Source organism: Lepidochelys olivacea (assembly GCF_965140295.1).
Source record: "Lepidochelys olivacea isolate rLepOli2 genome assembly, chromosome: 9".
Lineage (NCBI taxonomy): Eukaryota > Metazoa > Chordata > Testudines > Cheloniidae > Lepidochelys > Lepidochelys olivacea.
In genome coordinates, this window is record NC_140419.1 from 103289762 (window position 1) to 103306502 (window position 16741).

At 54.0% G+C, this 16741-nt stretch overlaps 1 protein-coding gene across 5 annotated transcripts in view; it reads right to left on the reverse strand.

Annotated features, from left to right (window-relative positions):
* The window catches only part of ZMYM3 (zinc finger MYM-type containing 3), a 67953-nt gene that overhangs the window by 4759 nt on the left and 46453 nt on the right, over positions 1 to 16741 (reverse strand). For all 5 annotated transcript variants that reach the window (XM_084638563.1, XM_084638562.1, XM_084638561.1 and 2 more), the window contains exons 11-21: positions 16417 to 16567; positions 15666 to 15838; positions 15026 to 15191; positions 10553 to 10611; positions 9628 to 9787; positions 8572 to 8687; positions 8201 to 8375; positions 7406 to 7552; positions 6134 to 6237; positions 4029 to 4197; positions 3662 to 3813 (exon numbers count right to left, since the gene is read on the reverse strand). In XM_084638563.1, the coding sequence (XP_084494689.1) occupies positions 3662 to 3813; positions 4029 to 4197; positions 6134 to 6237; positions 7406 to 7552; positions 8201 to 8375; positions 8572 to 8687; positions 9628 to 9787; positions 10553 to 10611; positions 15026 to 15191; positions 15666 to 15838; positions 16417 to 16567 (1572 nt within the window). The remainder of the gene's footprint in view (positions 1 to 3661; positions 3814 to 4028; positions 4198 to 6133; positions 6238 to 7405; positions 7553 to 8200; positions 8376 to 8571; positions 8688 to 9627; positions 9788 to 10552; positions 10612 to 15025; positions 15192 to 15665; positions 15839 to 16416; positions 16568 to 16741) is intronic.

The following is a 16741-nucleotide window of genomic DNA, read 5'->3' on the forward strand; positions in this document are numbered from 1 at the left end:
GAATGGAGGGAATTGGGGCCGATGGTGGAAACAGAATCACCGGCACTGACTACACCTCCATCATTTCTGGTGCTGGAAGTGGTGTCAACCTCAAAACCAGCAGTGGTACCCAGGTGACTGACGGAGCCAAAGTGGAGAGTGATGAGTGCACGCTCACAACGGGATACCAAAGTTGTTCCTGGCACTGAGGAGATCCCTTGTGATGAGCCTGGTCCCAGCCCCACTTCCACTGACTGTGGAAGGGAAACATCGGTGTGTGGTGCTGACAGATCCACAGGTCCATCAATGGCTATTAGCCAGATGGGCAGGGATGGTGTCCCGAGCCTCTGTTGGCCAGAAGCTGGGAATGAGCGACAGGGGATGGATCACTGGATGATTATCTGTACCGTTCATTTCCTCTGGGGCACCCGGCACTGGCCACTGTCGGAAGACAGGTGTGACATTGCACTCCATATGTTTTATGGAAATACATTATATACACACTTATAAACCTAACTGGAATATACCTTATGCAAAAGGTCTCGTCAGGTACCATTACAAAGCTTATAATCTACAGTGTTCATCCTATTTGTATGAATGTATCTGTCTTGTATCTGAAGCTAGAAATATGAAGTATTACTCTGAAGTCCTATTGTAACTATGCAAAGTGTGGGTCATTAATGGTGGTTTGGAATCTTGATAGCTCCCATTAACCAGGAATCTTGATAGCCATTGGTTGTAAATGGCTCTGTTGACTTGTAAGCCTTCCTGTGTTCCTGTGAGTCAGGCCGGGAAGAATGGAGGCTTGGGGTCTCACAGGACATGTGACCATGTCACCTGGTACTGGAATCCACCTTAAACATGGTGCCTTTCCATTTAGAAGGAGGGGTGGGGACCCAGAGAGACAAAAGATTCCCACCTTGTGCCAAAGCCATAAAATGGGGTGGAACAGAACAAAGGGGGCTGCAACCATAAGAAATCCCCCTGTTAGTTACCACCTGAGCTGGAACTAACAAGGACTGTACCAGGGGAAAGATTGGGCCCAGACTAGAAAAGAGTCTAGACTGTGAAAGAAGCTTATTGGAAAGAAGCTTATCTCTGAGGGTGAGATTTACCTGTATTCAGTTTCTAAATGTATTAGGCTTAGACTTGTGTGTTTTTTATTTTGCTTGGTAACTCACGTTGTTCTGTCTGTTATCACTTGAAACCACTTAAATCCTACTTTTTATATTTAATAAAATCACTTTTGTTTATTAGTAAACCCAGAATAAGTGATTAATACCTGGGGGAGCGAACAGCTGTGCATTTCTCTCTATCAGTGTTATAGAGAGTGGACAATTTATTAATTTACCCTATATAAGCTTTATACAGAGTAAAACAGATTTATTTCGGGTTTGGATCCCATTGGGAGCTTGGTGTCGGGGTGCTGGAAATAGGTGACTTGCTGAGCAGCTTTTGGTTAAAGTCTGCAGCGTTGGAGGCATGGACCAGCCCCTGGGTCTGTGTTGCAGAAGCTAGCGTGTCTGGCTCAACAAGGCAGGGTTCTGGAGTCCCAAGCTGGCAGTGGAAAATGGGCTCAGAGGTAATTCCGTCCCAAGGGGGTCTCTGTGACCAAATCCGTCACAATAGAATACTGGGCTAGATAGACCTTTGGTCTGACCGAGTATGGCTGTTCTTCTGTTCGGTTCAGCAGCCTGCCCAGTCAATGGGCTATAAACGATGCAGCCCTGGCAAAGTCCTGGACCAAGGAAGAAGTCGGGACGCAAAAGCAGAGGTCCACTGCCGCTTGCTACAGAAACAGCCAGTGCTGGCATCACCCTTGTCGGTACCAGACTCAATGGATGCCAGGGGGCCAGAACTGGAGACAACAGTACAGGGTCTCTGACCTCCCTGTGCAGTACCGGGGAGTGGTTGAGGGAAACTGCTCCAATGCATCGTTTCGGTCCACACTCCTTCTGGAGGAAGCAGACGAGTACCCACACAACCTGAAGCAGCCATGACCAGTCCTATGAGACCTCTTGCTTGGCATACTCAGCAGGGAGAGACTCCTCCATCTCTTCAGGGAGGTACCAGCTCCAGACTGTGAAACAGCAGCACTCTCAGAACCGGAGGGCGACTTCCGATCCCATGTAGGCCTTGGGGCCGAAACAGGTCACATGCCTGTTCAAGCAGGCGCTGCTTCAGACCAAGGTCTCTCGCTACCTGAGTCCGTTTGGTGAATGATTTGTAAACCGAACACCACTCCTTGCCGTAGCCTTTGTCTGAGCACAGCAAGCTCTGCGTGTGGGGACTGTTGCTGGGATCACCCCGCACACGGCGGACAGTGTTTAATCCCTAGTGATGCCGTCACCAGGGAAATACTGGAACTAAGACTAACAGACGCCAGACTAAGGGCACTAGTTAACTAGACCCAGCTGGAGAAAGGCACTAAGACATTGTGAGGTTAGAAGCCACACAGCGCTCCGGCTCCGGCCAGGAAGAAGGAACGGAGGGGGTAGAGGCAGCGCTGGCCTGCAATAGCCAGGGAGGGACTATCAGCATGAGGCGCGAGCTCCGCCTTCTCCAGGTACTGCTAAGCTAAATTCTCCAGCTCCGGTGTGCTGGGCGCGCACACACCTACGTGGAATAAATGGGTGCATCTGACTGAGCAAGGAAGACTGCTGCAGAGACTATCACAGGGTATCATGTTGCCTCTGTATAAATCCATGGTATGCCCACACCTTGAACACTGCGAGCAGGTGTCGTCACCCCATCTCACAAAGGATACACTGGACATGGAAAAGGTTCAGAAAAGGGCAATGAAAATTATTAGGGGTTTGGAACAGCTTCCGTATGAGACGAGATTAATAAGACTGGGACTTTTCAGCTTGGAAAAGAGATGACTAAGGGGAGATATGACAGAGGTCTATAAATTTATGACTGGTGTGGAAAAAGTAAATAAGGAAGTGTTATTTACTCCTTCTCATAACACGCAAACTAGGGGTCACCAAATTAAATTAATAGGCAGCAGGTTTAAAACAAACAAAATGAAGTATCTTTTCACACAACGCACAGTCAATCTGTGGAACTCCTTGCCAGAGAATGTTGTGAAGGCCAAGGCTATAACAGGGTTCAAAAAAGAATTAGATAAGTTCATGGAGGATAGGCCCATCACTGGCTATTACCCAGGATGGACAGGGATGGTGTCCCTCGCCTCTGTTTGCCAGAAGCTGGGAATGGGCAACAGGGGATGGATCCCTTGATGATGACCTGTTCTGTTCACTCCCTCTGGGGCACCTGGCATTGGCCACTGTCAGAGACAGGATACAGGGCTAGATGGACCTTTGTTCTGACCCAGCCTGGCCATTCCTAGTACCGGTCAGATCACACATTGCAGAATTAGAGGGAGTTCAGAGAAAGGTGAGGAGAGTTAGAGGCCTTGGAAAAAAAAAACACCTGAAGAGACAGCCCCCAGTGTGATCCTCACACAGCTAGAACACAAAGAACTGATAGTTACTAGGGGTCATGGGGGGAGCAGGCCAGGGGAGCCCCGCACCCTTGGCTACAGGTTTGGGTGGGGAGGATGTGAGGCCCAGGAGAGAGCCTACTGGTACTAGGGTGAGGGGGGTGTGGAAGGCCTGCCCACGCTCTCCCATTGCCTGGCATCAGGATGCAGAACACAAGGCCAGGGGAGCCCCCCTACCTGCTGGATGCCGAGGCAGAGGTAATAGATGCTGTCTGGCTCATAGCGCTCGCCATTGGGCCGTGTTATCTCCTTGACGAACTGGGCAAGACCATAGTTGAGCTCGGCAGCGGTGCAGGCCAGGATATCCTCTTTGATGCGCATGGGCTTAGCTGCAGAGACAGAAGCAGATCAACCTCAGGCAAGAGCTCTCGTGGGGGTGGAATGCTCAGTGCTGACAAGGGAGCCTGGCTGCTGGCGTTGGGGACAGGTCCCTGGGGCTCGCTGGACTCAGGGGCTCCTTGGACAGGCTTCCCAGGCCCACTGGGCTCTGCAGCCTGATGCTGCAACCCCTCCCAGCAATCCCTGGGGCAGAGGTAGCACTTACGCCCAAAGCGCAGCTCCTCTCCCTTGCTGGACTCCCCGCCGGCATACTTTGTCTGCACCCAGCACTTCCAGGCATTCACCCCATACGAATAATTCAGTCCTGTGCAGCTGGGCTGGCTGCTCATGGAGTCCCGGGAGCAGCTTTCGGAGAGCACGAGACGCTTCTGACCCTGCGGAGAAGTGCACCGTAAGGCTGGGAATGCCAGAGCATACGTAGTGCAAAGGCAGGTGTTACTGACAGTCCCAAAGGATCCCAGAATGCCCACAGACTCAGAAACATAGGACTGGAAGGCCTCTCCTGAACGCCCACAACAGTAATGGTTAGGGCAATCAGCTGTGAGACCAGGCTCAGATGCCTTATTAGCACGTTTGGCATGCAGGAACAACCCATCCTCACAGCGTGCTACAACAGACCAGTGCTGGCACTGCTGGGGCAAAGGACCAAAACCTGCTACCAATGAGGGCAGACCGGGGGCAGCCACGGAGCTATCACCAAAAGGAGACGGCCAACCAACAGACCAGCCCTCTCCCACGCAACAGGAGCTGCAATAATGGCACTAATTCAAAATGTTAACAGAGGCTGTGAACTCCCACAGCAAAACCAATAAAGCCTAGAAGCTCTGAGGGCCAAAGTTCTCTGGGTCAGGGAAGTCAGAGATATGCTCAGCTGAGCATTTGATCTTCATGTGACATTCCCAAGGTTTGTTTAGCAGTCTGTGTTCAGACACAGCTACAGACAGCCCTATACCCTCTAACAGGCTGACTATTGTGTTCAATTGAACTCAGGACCCCTCTACACTTAGAGCTGAGTAGCCTGGCTCCTTCAGAAGGAAAATCTCCAGCAAGACGGCACCTAGCAGGACATAGAATCACTGGACTGAAAGGCACTGCAAGAGGTCATCTAGTCCAGTTCCCTGCACTCAAGGCAGGACTAAGTATTATCTAGACCATCCCTGACAGGTGTTTGTCCAACCTGCTCTTAAAAATCTCCAATGATGGAGATTCCACAAAGATTCCTCCCTAGGCAATTTATTCCAGTGCTTAACTACCTTGACAGTTAGGAATTTTTTCCTAATGTCCAACCTAAACCGCCCTCCCTGCAATTTAAGCCCATTACTTCTTGTCCTATCCTCAGAGGTTAAGAACAATAATTTTTCCTCCCTCCTCTTTGTAACAACCTTTTATGTACTTGAAAACTGTTATCATGTCCCCTCTCAGTCTTCTCTTTTCCAGACTAAATAAACTCAGTTTTTCCAATCTTCCCTCAAAGGTCATGTTTTCTAGGCCTTTAATCGTTTTTGTTGCTCTTCTCTGGACTTTCTCCAATTTTGCCACATCCTTCCTGAAATGTGGTGCTCAGAACTGGAGACAGGCCTAATCAGCGTGGAGTAGACTGGAAGAATTACTTCTCGTGTCTTGCTTACAACAGTCCTGCTAATACATCCCAGAATGATGTTTGCTTTTTTTGCAACAGCGTTACACTATTGATTCATATTTAGCTTATGGTCCACTATGACCCCCAGATCCCTTTCCGCAGTACTCCTTCCTAGGCAGTCATTTCCCATTTTGTATGTGTGCAACTGATTCTTCCTTCCTAAATGGAGTACTTTGCATTTGTCCTTACTGAATTTCATCCTATTTACTTCAGACCATTTCTCCAGTTTGTCCAGATCATTTTGAATTTTAATCCTATCCTCCAAACCACTTGCAAGCCCTCCAAGTTTAGTATCATCTGCAAACTTTGTAAGTGTACTCTCTATGCCATTATCTAAATCATTGATGAAGATATTGAACAGAGCCAGAACTGATCCCTGCAGGATCCCACTCGTTATGCCTTTCCAGCATGACTGTGAACCACTGATAACTACTCTCTGGGAACGGTTTTCCAAACAGTTTTGCACCCACCTTATAGTAGCTCCATCTAGGTTGCATCCAAGGAGAGAACCTGGCATCTGGGCTGCAGCCCACTCAGTGGCAAAACTCCCTCCCACAGTCCACCTCCTGCCTCCCACACAGCCCAAACTGAGACCAGAACCCCACAGCGTTCAGCAGGCAATGCCCACCAGCTGCCCTGGGCCACTGCAGCCCCGCACACGCAGCACTCACCTTCCGAATGGTGCGAGGGAGGTCTGGATCTGTGGATACATCATCTGGCCCCACTAGGCCACAGTCAAAGAGGAAATCCACACTGGGGTTAATGTCCAGAGGGTCTGACGGGAAACAAGGCAGCACAGAAGGGTTCAAAGGTGTGGGATTTTGCCAGCCACGCCATCCCCCCAAAGGGACAGAGCCAGCCGGGCCAATGTGGGCATTACCCAGGGATCCCCCCAGGGAGATCTCCTAGCCCCAGCCAATGGCAGGCAGCAGCACTGACAGCACCAAGCCATAGTGCATGGTAACGCTGGGCCTCTGAAAGAATTCAGCAAACCAACCCTTTGAGGGGGGTTCCCCAAAGGCACCTCTCGAGCCCCTCTTGTGCCATGGTCCCAAATCCTCTCCCTCTTCCAACGCTGTGGCCAGGCCGCTGCCCTGCTGGGTACAGGGCTTGTAAGCACGCTCCCTCAGTCCCACAGTACTTGGCTCATTGGAGTCTCCCACTCCTTGACAGTGAGGGGCCCTGCTAAGTACTCCAGGGATCGCTGACCTGCACCTGCCTAGCCAATGAGCCAGCCCCCTGTGGAGTTGCCTGCTCTATTTCCTGCCCACACTTCTGGCCTCGGCACATTGGATCAGTCTGCTGTTTATTCAGCCAGATCCCTGGAGCAGATTTAGCGAAGGACAGACCTAACCCATTCCCTGATGGATGCCTCGCCCTGCTCAGAGGTCACTTGGCACTAGCCTTCGGTAAAGCCCTATTTAGGGGACACTGTCACAATCCAGAGCAGCCAAGCTCACTTTGAGACACACCAGAGCTGAGCCAGGATTCTCCAAGGGATCTGGCACAGCCATACCCCGCTTCGTCCTGGACTCACCTTTCTGCAGGTTTTGCTGCTAAACTGATCTGTGTCTCCCTGATATTACTCCTTATGCCATGCAGTGTGGGCCTCCCACTCCCTGCCCTTTATAGGCTGCACGTAGTGAACCTGACTTGCCAGGGCCCAGGGTCACTGCTGAGCCTAACTGGCTTCCCTGCAATTGTACAGAGAGACTTCAGCATGTTCACTGCCCTCTTGGTCTCTCCTGATGCTCATGTTGGAGGGACCAGCTCCACCCCTCAAACATATCCGCCCCCTCTGCCTCCAGCTGCCACTGGCCCTGTGTGCCCAGCTGGCCATTTGTTTCTTTGACAGGGACAGTTCCTCTGTAAATGCTGCCTGTGCAGCAGGGTCCCTAGGGCAGTCTGAATGCGTCCCTGTGCCCCACGCAGCCTGCTCTTACTTTTGGGGAAGTCGGCCTCCAGGTCCTGGCCAGGTTCATCCAAGACATTTGCCATCTTGACAGCCATGGCTAACACATCATCTCTCGCTGGCCCAAACAGGTCGCAGTCCTCCAGGAGACCCTCTGCGCTCTGGTTACTCACCAGGTCTGAGGATACAAGAGCAGCTCAGGATACTCACGCTCCAAATTAGCCTCCCCCACCCCCTCCAACTGGAAACAGACATAATGGGTCAAATGACACTTGCAGAATTAAATAGACTCTCATAGGCTGAGGCTCTGTGCTAAAGTTCAGCTGACCTCCCTAAAAGCCACGCTGCAGAGCCTTCTCCAGTGCTCGGAGCGGCCCCAGGGCCTCTCCCGGAGACCAAGTCAGAGGCTGCAAAATAGGACTCAAGAAACGCAGCTCTCAGGTGACTGCTTGGGAAATGCTTACTCCGTGTGCAGTGCTGCACACCCATAGCCCATGAGGGACAGTGACCTGCACTCCTGCCAGGAACTCCATTTTAAAATAAATCATTTGGAAATGAACCCAGGGTGGTTAAGGTACATGTGTAGTACTCCCATCCCCACCAGACAGGGCTGCAAGCACAGCTCTGTGCCAGAAACACAGCTCTTAAGGTGCCTTTTCAGTGGCATCCATCTTAGTGGTGGTGCTCCCCACAGTTAGCAACCACCGCCCACCCCTCAGGCTGTGCAGAAGCTGGAGCATGGACAGAAGGGCTGTCTTTTGTAGCAACTGAGCCCAGGCCAGGTCCTGAGAGGGGCTCCAGCACATGGAATGGCGATGAAACCTACCACACAGGTCTGAGGATGCCTTGTCCAGCTCCTCAGCCTCTGCGATCATCTCGGCCATGGCCAGGATGTCAGCCTCCAGGGGATTGGAAGGGATCTTCACCTTCAGCTCCTCAATGGTCTCCACTATCTTATCCGTGCTCTCCAGCGTTGTGGGCAGGAACATTGGCACAGGCACCTATCAGTCAGCAGGACACCAGGCAGAGGTCAGAGCCAAACACGACCTCCGCTTTGGGGCCCGCACCTGACAGCAAACTGGCTCTGCCAAGTGCACCCAAAGCCAGGAGAGAGGAAGGAAGGGGGGCTCAGAGAGGCCCGTGCAGAAGAGGAGAGTCAGGGGAAGGGGAGCTCGAGCAGATGGGTGTGTTGCTTACCGGGACAGGCATGGAGAAAGGCACGGGTACTTTCTGGCAGTACATATGCATAGGCACAGGCACGAAGATCGGGACAGGGATCGGCAAGACAATCACCTGTGGCTTCCAGTCTGCCTCTGGCACAGAACAAAGGGCATGTCAGCGCCTTCTGCTGGCTCGGATGGGGACCAGTCTCTCCCTTGCACGCCCCCTTGGTTCTATTCCTTGCAGCACCCCTGGCTGGCTGTAAATCTCACTCTCTTCCCTATGCGGACACCCATTGCAGCGCTACCTGGTCCTGCATGCACACCCGGACATGAGCTCCCTTAACTCACAGGCAAATCCTGTGTGATGGGCTATTGCTGCAAACCCTCCTCTCCTAGAGAACCGATGGCCAGGGACACGTCTTACAGTGCTAATGGCATTTAGATGGCTGACTCCCCCAAGAAGGGACTGCCACGAGCACATCAATGGCTCGCCCGGACAGACCTCTTCGGCAGTCTGCCTGGAGCCCGTTGGCAGGCTGGCTGGGATGCTGCTGCCGCCCAGAGCCTGTGCATAGTCAGCTTGCCCCCCGGCCCCCAAATGAGACTGGCTCTCTGGAGTGGCATGCAAGAACTGCCAGAGTTGAAAATCCCACTTGGCCCTAAGGAGAAGGCACAGTCCCCTCATGCCTGCTGTTGGGATGCATGCAGCACCAGCAGGGGCTAAGTAGTGGGGATTGCTGGGGAAGTGGCCAGTTAGCCAGTTAGCAAGCAAAAGGTACAGAATTTTCTGGCTTTCTAAAGGAAGGGGTGAGGAGCTTACAGGGGCCGGTGGCACAGGTGCTCTTCGAGGAGTAAGCTAGAATGTGGACTGGGCCAACTTGCTCCGCACTCAGCAGGGGCAGACCACCTCTCTTTGGCTGGCACCTACTGGTGAGTTGGTTCCCCTCCCCTCCAGGCTTTCTGCACAGGAGTTACAGCCACTCCCACTCCCCTCTCAATTTGGTGCTGGGTGTTCAGTGAGTTTACACACACTCAGGAGCTTGTCCCAGTGGTCCCTGCTGCCCCAGGAAGACACAGCATATGCTCTTACCTGTCTGACATCCCTTGGACTTCACCTCTATCTTGCAGGACACACCCCGGTTCTGCATCAATGGTTTGCACATAGCAGCCTTGTTCTTCCGAGGCGTGGCTGGAACTGGTGGCGGTGGGGGGGCTGGGGACATCTGGGCTGAGGAGGCCTTTGCAGACACCTATCAAGATCCAGAAAGGGGCAAGTCTGTGTCCTGTGCTAGCGAACACCCCTTTCCCCCAACAACCCACATGGCAAAGGCCCAGTCCTCATGGCCAGTACCCTTCTCCCTGAAGCTGCTGCTGGTGGTGCCTCCCGCTGCCCCCATCTCAGGCAGTACCTGCAGACCCCCAGGTGCCCACCCCAGCCCCATTCACTGCTCTCAAGCCAAACACCCAGCAGGTGCTTGTACCTATGGACACACCCCATGCCAGGGAGCCAAGCCCTGAATGGGATGCACTGCCCAGGGGTGCAGACATGGCCAAAGCAGCAGCAAGCTCAGAGCTGGTGACTGACGAGCCCCAATCAGCAGGGAGTGTAGCACCCATTAATCCCACCCTAGGGAGCAGGGAAGGAATTTGGTCTTTTCAGGGTCCCAGGCTTTTGCGAGTGAAATGAACAGCCATGGGCCAGGGGGGGAAACAGGGTGAGGGCATGCATCAGGCGACGCTGGGAACCACTCAATAGCTTTACACTGATGTGCCTTCCCATGGCATCTGTCTGCTCCTAGGGCCAGTCACCCATTGCCACTTGTCCATGCAGCCATATTGCCCTCTCCACAGGCTGGTTCCCAGCAGCACACCTCAGGCTCCTCTGCCCACGCACAGAGATGCTGCCCCAGCCTCAGATGGGGCCAGTGCCACCCTGGAAACACTGGCCAGGTCCTAGAATTTGTTACCAACTCAGGAAGTCCCCCCTTGGGGCAAGGGCAGCCCAAGGGCCTCACCATATTAGTCTCTGCTTTCTGTGGGGAAGAGCCAGGAGGTTTGGGCTCTGGAGTCTGACCTGCAAGGGAAAGAGAAGAACCATGAGCACACGCTGCATTCTTGCTTGCCTGTGCTCTCAGGCTGGTGGATCCCTGGACAAGGCAGCAGCAACCGGCCAGAAGGGCAGGGACTAACATGCTCTCTTCTCACCAACCCAGGGCCAGTCCTGGACCGTACTTGCCAATGTTTCTAACCTGATGAGGTCACAAGATATTGGACCTTAAAAATCACATCATCGTCTCCATTGTTATCTTGCTCTTCCCAGCACTCCATCCCAGCTGTCATTGCTGGCCTGGCACCTACCCAACCCCGTCACAGTGGGTGGGCAGCTGATTCCAGACTTTTTATTCCACTGACCTGCTGCATGGCCTTAGCTGAACCACTTCCCCTCCCTGTTCCTCAGTCTCCCCTCTGTAAACCAGGGTATCCCCTTTGCAAAGTGCTTTGGGATCCTCAGGAGGAAGGTGGCAGAAAAGGACAAAATGATTAACAATACTGCCGAAATCTGCCCCACCGTGTCCCCCAGGAGCGAGGATGGCATAGCCAAGTGCACACTGGAGAGAGATGACCTGACTCAGGGATCCTGTAAGGCAGAGGTAATAGCAGGTCAGGACATCAGCCAGCCAGCTACTAACCATAGAGACGAATGGTCTCTCCAAGCTCCTCTCAGGAGTAATTGTCAGCTCCTTCACCCGGGTCTGCCAGCGTGTCCAGAATTACCCAGCAGGCATTAGACTGTGAGCGCCGGTGAGCAGGGACTGCTGTACACGGTACTAACGAAGCCGGAGCAGCAATGCCATGCTCAGCTCTCCGTGCAGGCTTCAGCAGAGCCTCAACACGCTAAGGAGCAGGAGTCATAGCGGCACCTGTCCCCCACAGTGCACTCCTCCCTGAGGAGAGCAAGGAGCTGCCAATGGCCCAGCCCTGTCAGGCAACAGAAGGGCTCAAGGGACCAGCCCTTCTTGGGTGCTTGACCCACACAGATCTTCTCTCTCTTTAGGAAATACAGAGTGCTGCTGGGGAAATCCGAGCACAGCCCACTTGATGATTCCAGCTCGGGAGGGGCGGGGGGTCCAGCAAGTCCTGCCCCAAAAATCCTGCCACGGGGCTGGCAAGGGTCCCCAGCTGCAGAATCTGCAGGTCTCTCGGGGGACCTTCCACCTCTCAGCAGACAGGCAGCCAGCCCAGACAGAACGGAGCCCACAACGTGCCTGCCTCCAAGAAACCATGGCTGTCAGCAGGGAAGGCCAGGGCTCTGGGGCATGAGCTAGGCTAGGTGACAGGCATCTCTGCAGCGGAGCAATCAGAAGCCTACAGCAGCACCCCACCTGACCAAGGAGAAAGGACTCTCTGCATGTGGGGCTGGGAGCCTAGAAGGTCCCTCACAGAGCCCCACAAGATAACTGACCAATCCCCCATCTTCTGGGTCAGGTGCCCCTCTGAAGCACACTGGCTGGTTCTTGGGTTCCTCCTGCTATCACGTCAGGAGCTCTCAAAGGCCCCATTTGGGAAGACTGACATTCTGCGTAGGAATGTCTGGCTGGCCTGAGAAGGAGGAAGTGCAGTAGGGCCTGTTGGAGAGCCAATCATTCCCAGTGAGAGATTGTCGACAGCTCTGGGACCCAGGTCTCCCCAACACCAGCCTGAGGCTCTGGTGCTCACACACAGAGACCTAGTCTGAAGAAGGGCAGTTGCAACCTGCAAATCGCTAAGCAGTTCCCAGGGCACCATCTTTCCAGAAGCAGCCACAGGGTCGCAGGGACAACAAGCTCCAGAAAGCCATGAAGCACAAGAGCCTGAAAAGTGAACAGCCAGCGGCTGTGCCTGGGATGGATCAGGAATCAGGACTGTACAAGGCTCCAGGTCTGAGCCAGGCTGGTTTCTGGTTTCTTACCACTCGTGGGCCTCCAGAGTTCTTCATCCCTTTGACCCTGCGGCCGCGTCTAGAGAGATGGCGCCATCTCCACAGCGCTGGGGGAGAGGGTGTTGGTCCCAACATGCTCCTTTGTGCTGTCACCTGAACCAGCTGGCAGAAACGCCTTTCCTGGTTTAGTGTGATTGGAGCTGAACTTGTACCGGGCCAACCAGAATACACATCCCTGCAAGAGGAGCTCTTTCCTGCTGTCTCTCTGTGCTTTGGCAAGTCACTCTGAACCCATCAGTTCTGGGACAGGAATATCCCCCTCCAAACCTAGGATCCCTGGGGGAATCCTGCTGCAGACCTGAACTCCATGGGCTGTTGATTGGAATCTAGTTAGTTACTACACACAGTTGGCTTCTGACCTACCCATTTCCTAAGACCTAGCACCTGCCCAGCTCAAGTTGGGGATCAGGGGTGGCACGCAGCAGTAAGATTCTTCAAGCCTTTCACTTCCCATGTATGTACTGCTCTGCGCTGAGAAAACATCCTTGTAAAGTCCCAGTCTCCCTTCAGGAGGCTTCTTGGGCTCACATACAAATGGCCCTGCCATCAAAGGTGGGCAGCACTGGTTGCATTTCAGATGAGCCACCTATTTATCACTTTTGAAGGGGATAAAGAAGATCAGCTACACTGGTTGATGGGCTGGCTGATTACAGAGGGGAACTCTTACAGATCCCAGCAGTCTGCACTGCAGAAGCAATGGCCATGGAGTGTGAAACAGGTCCTTCCCTAGGACCCAGAGGGGGCGAATGGCTTGCTTGCCCAGGCGGCTCTTGTGTGGGTGCTCCAGAGGGCAGTGTTAGAGGCCCCCTCCAGAGTACGCACCACCTCAAGGGCAAGGAAGGAGGTGGTGGGTTGCAGTGCCTTCAGCTGTGGAGGAGTCCATGTTACCATCAATGGACAGTGCAGCTATCAGCTTCCCCTGCGGCTAGGCGAGATCAGAGCATGGCAGAGACAATGCTGCTGAACTGGGAAATGGTAGGTGTAACACTCGCCCTCTGTCGGGGGAGCCTGACATCTTGCCTGGCTGGATCCTCAGCTCCCAGATGTCTCAATACCAGGAGGGGTCAACAGTGCTTTATCCAGATTTCTACAAGTTCCTGGCCCCTGGGGCCGCCAGGGAGGGTGATTCCAGCATGCAGGCCCTCCTTTCCCACTCCGATGTGCGGGGCCTTGCCCTTGCTCCTGGTCTTTGCTGCTCCAACATACTTTAGGTGGGGTGACCTATAGACAGCGCTCAGGGACTTCACTGGCTACAGAAAAGGCTGCCACTTATTGAGTGCTGCTTCTCACCAGGAGTACATGGATCAGCTCTGCTGTTAGCTGCTCTGCCATCCATCTGGTTTATGGTGCCAGTCCATTCCTGTCCCCTTCTCCTGGCAACAGAGCCTGGAGACTGGGGGCAGAGCCCTGGTCTCTGGAGTGTATTCCCCTCACCTTGGTACAGGTGAGCCAGGGATTTTCTCAGTGAGGAATATTTGCTCTTCGAAGAGTGTAGGGCTTGTGGGAGCAGGCTCAGGGTTTGGCAAAAGTCAGAGCTGTTGATGCTGGGTCCATCTGAAGTTCAAGTCATTTGATCTCCCAGTATTGCAAAAGCACCACATGTCCTGGGCATTATACAAGCCTAAACCAAATCAACTGAGTAACACAGGAGGAGGTCCTGGCCCCAAGAAGAGTCACGCAGAGCAAGGCTACGTCTGTGTCCCCAGGACAGTGTTAGCTGTGTCCCCTCACGGTACCAATTGGCACCTGCCATCCAGGGAGATCCCAAGGCACTTTGCAATGTCCTACCGCTGATTTACACAAGTTAACTACAGGAAACGGGGCAACAGGCAGAGAGAATTCAGCCTCCAGCTGGAACTGCTGGAACACAGCACAGAATTGTCCAGGACACTGGGGTTAGCAACCCCAGCACTCCCCACAACTGCCTGGGATTGCGGACAAGCAGTAAGACTTCCATGTCATGTCTCATTAAAAGAGCAGGACAGCACCCTCTACTGTCCTGCTCCGTTACTGGCTCACTTCTGACTGAGGGAAGAGCCCACCTACAGCATCACCAGCACCACTTCCTGCAGCACCCTGGGTGTTCCTTGAAGGCCTCCCATCCAAGCACTGACCTGGCCCAATCCTGCTTAGTTTATGAGATCTGAGGAGTCACAGCTCAGAGGTGTGGATTATCAAGTCAAACCATGCTGTCCCCTAACCCTGTAAATCAAGCTCCCAGCTGGCAACTTGAGGCTGGAGTCGCCCGTTAAATCCCTGAGCATCCTCGCTAAGAGTGAGAGCTACAGGCAGCCTGCTGGCACCGGCTCCGCCCATCTGGGCCCTGTGTGTCACAGAACCACAGACGTTAGAGATGGAGAAGCCCCCGTAAGTCCCACTCAGTCCATCCCCACAGGGGCCAGTGCAGGATTGTTCCCTAGTGTCTCGTCCGGTCCCAGCACTGGAGCTTCCAGTTCTCCCTGTCTCTCGGGCTGAGCTCTGCTGGGCTCTCTCCCTCCTTCCTACTCACTGTTCAGCAGGCTCTCGGGCCCCTTCTGCGTGTCCAGGTTGGGCTGGTTCTGTTGATTGTAAAACCTCAGCAGACACTGCTGGTTGCAGAAGTGTTTGATTTGCCCCCGCCAGTGGATGGTTTCCAGCAGCTTCCCTTGACGTTTGCAGGCATGGCACCGAGCTGCCTAAAGCCCCGAGTGGTAGGAGACACAAACAACCAAGTAACTAACCACACCCACTCTGCGTGTAGAGAAAGAGGAACACTTGGCAAGATGCTGTGAGCTTCCCCACAGAAGTGCCCTGTCAGCAGCAGCCGTGCAAGCTTCTCCACACCACTGCCAGCTGGGGACTCCAGCAGTACGAACTTCCTCAGAGCAGTGCTCTGGCAAGATGGGCTAATGAGCTTCCCCGCAGCAGTGTCCCATCGTTGCCAGCTGGGCACTCCAGCAACGGGAGCTCCCCACAGCAGGGCCAGCTGGGCACTCCAGCAACGGGAGCTCCCCACAGCAGGGCCAGCTGGGCACTCCAGCAACGGGAGCTCCCCACAGCAGGGCCAGCTGGACACTCCAGCAACGGGAGCTCCCCACAGCAAGGCCCAGTTCTCTGGATCAGTGCCCACACCAGCAATTCAGCACAAGGCTGCCAGTGCCGATACTGACCTTGAAGTACCATAGCAAGTATTTGCTCTTGCAGTCTTCACTACAGAAGTCCCAGGTGCTGCCCTCCAGCTGCTCGGTGACCGCCCGCTGGCAGGTCTGGGAACAGTAGGTGCAGGTGATGCAGCACAGACCCAGGTTCTTGGTAAAATCCTGTTTGTAAAGAAGCACACACCCTGCGGAGAAACAATAGGAGTGAAACCTTCCCAGGATGCACTGGGGGACTCCCTGTCCTGAACCAGACCAGAAGCCAGGTGTGTGGAGACACAACAGAGCACAATATTGTTGGGAACAATCCTGCACTGGCCCCGGGGCTGGGACAACATGGGACCTCCGGGGATTTGCCATCTCTCACCTCTTTGCTCCTAGGAAGAGCGTAACTCCAAACAAACGCCTCCAGCCTCCTTTGTGCAGGAACTTGCCAGGCAGGACAAGGTCAGGCCAGGCCAGCCCAGGTGTAGGAGTACAGATGTGTGATGACAGGAGGTGCAGAGCTGCCACCTGCTGTCTCTCACAACACTCAGACAGAGAAAAGCAATGAGACAGCCCTCCCCAAGCTGACACTGGATGGCAAGGCCTCTTCCCAGGTGCTGGCAGCCAGGACTCCACCCCTGAATCAGCCTCCCTGCATTACAAGGCAAGGCCTTTGCCCTGGCACAACAGACTTCCCTCCATTCCACTACAAGGTCTCTCCTTTCCCCAAGCCATGGGGCCGGCAGCAGGCGCCTCCCTCTCCCATGCTCTCTCCATATACCTTCACTGCAGAAGTTCTTCTCCACCCCAGAGAAGCGGATCTTCTCATGCAGCAGCTTCTCCTGCTTGCAGTGCTCACACTGGGACACTACCCCACGCAGCCGCTTGAAGTCCTCACAGCAGTCCTTGCAGCAGAACTGGTACACTTTGTCCTGCCAAAGAGACCGCTGCCTGAGTCAGCCAGCCTGGCCGGACAAGCCTAGGCTGGCTAGGAAAGCAGGAGCGGAATCATAGTGCTGGGTAGACAGAGTCACAACGTCCCCAGTGTAGGAACTGGGGCAAGGGGAACTTGCCCCAAACCCAGCCCAGCCTCTGCCCTGACCACC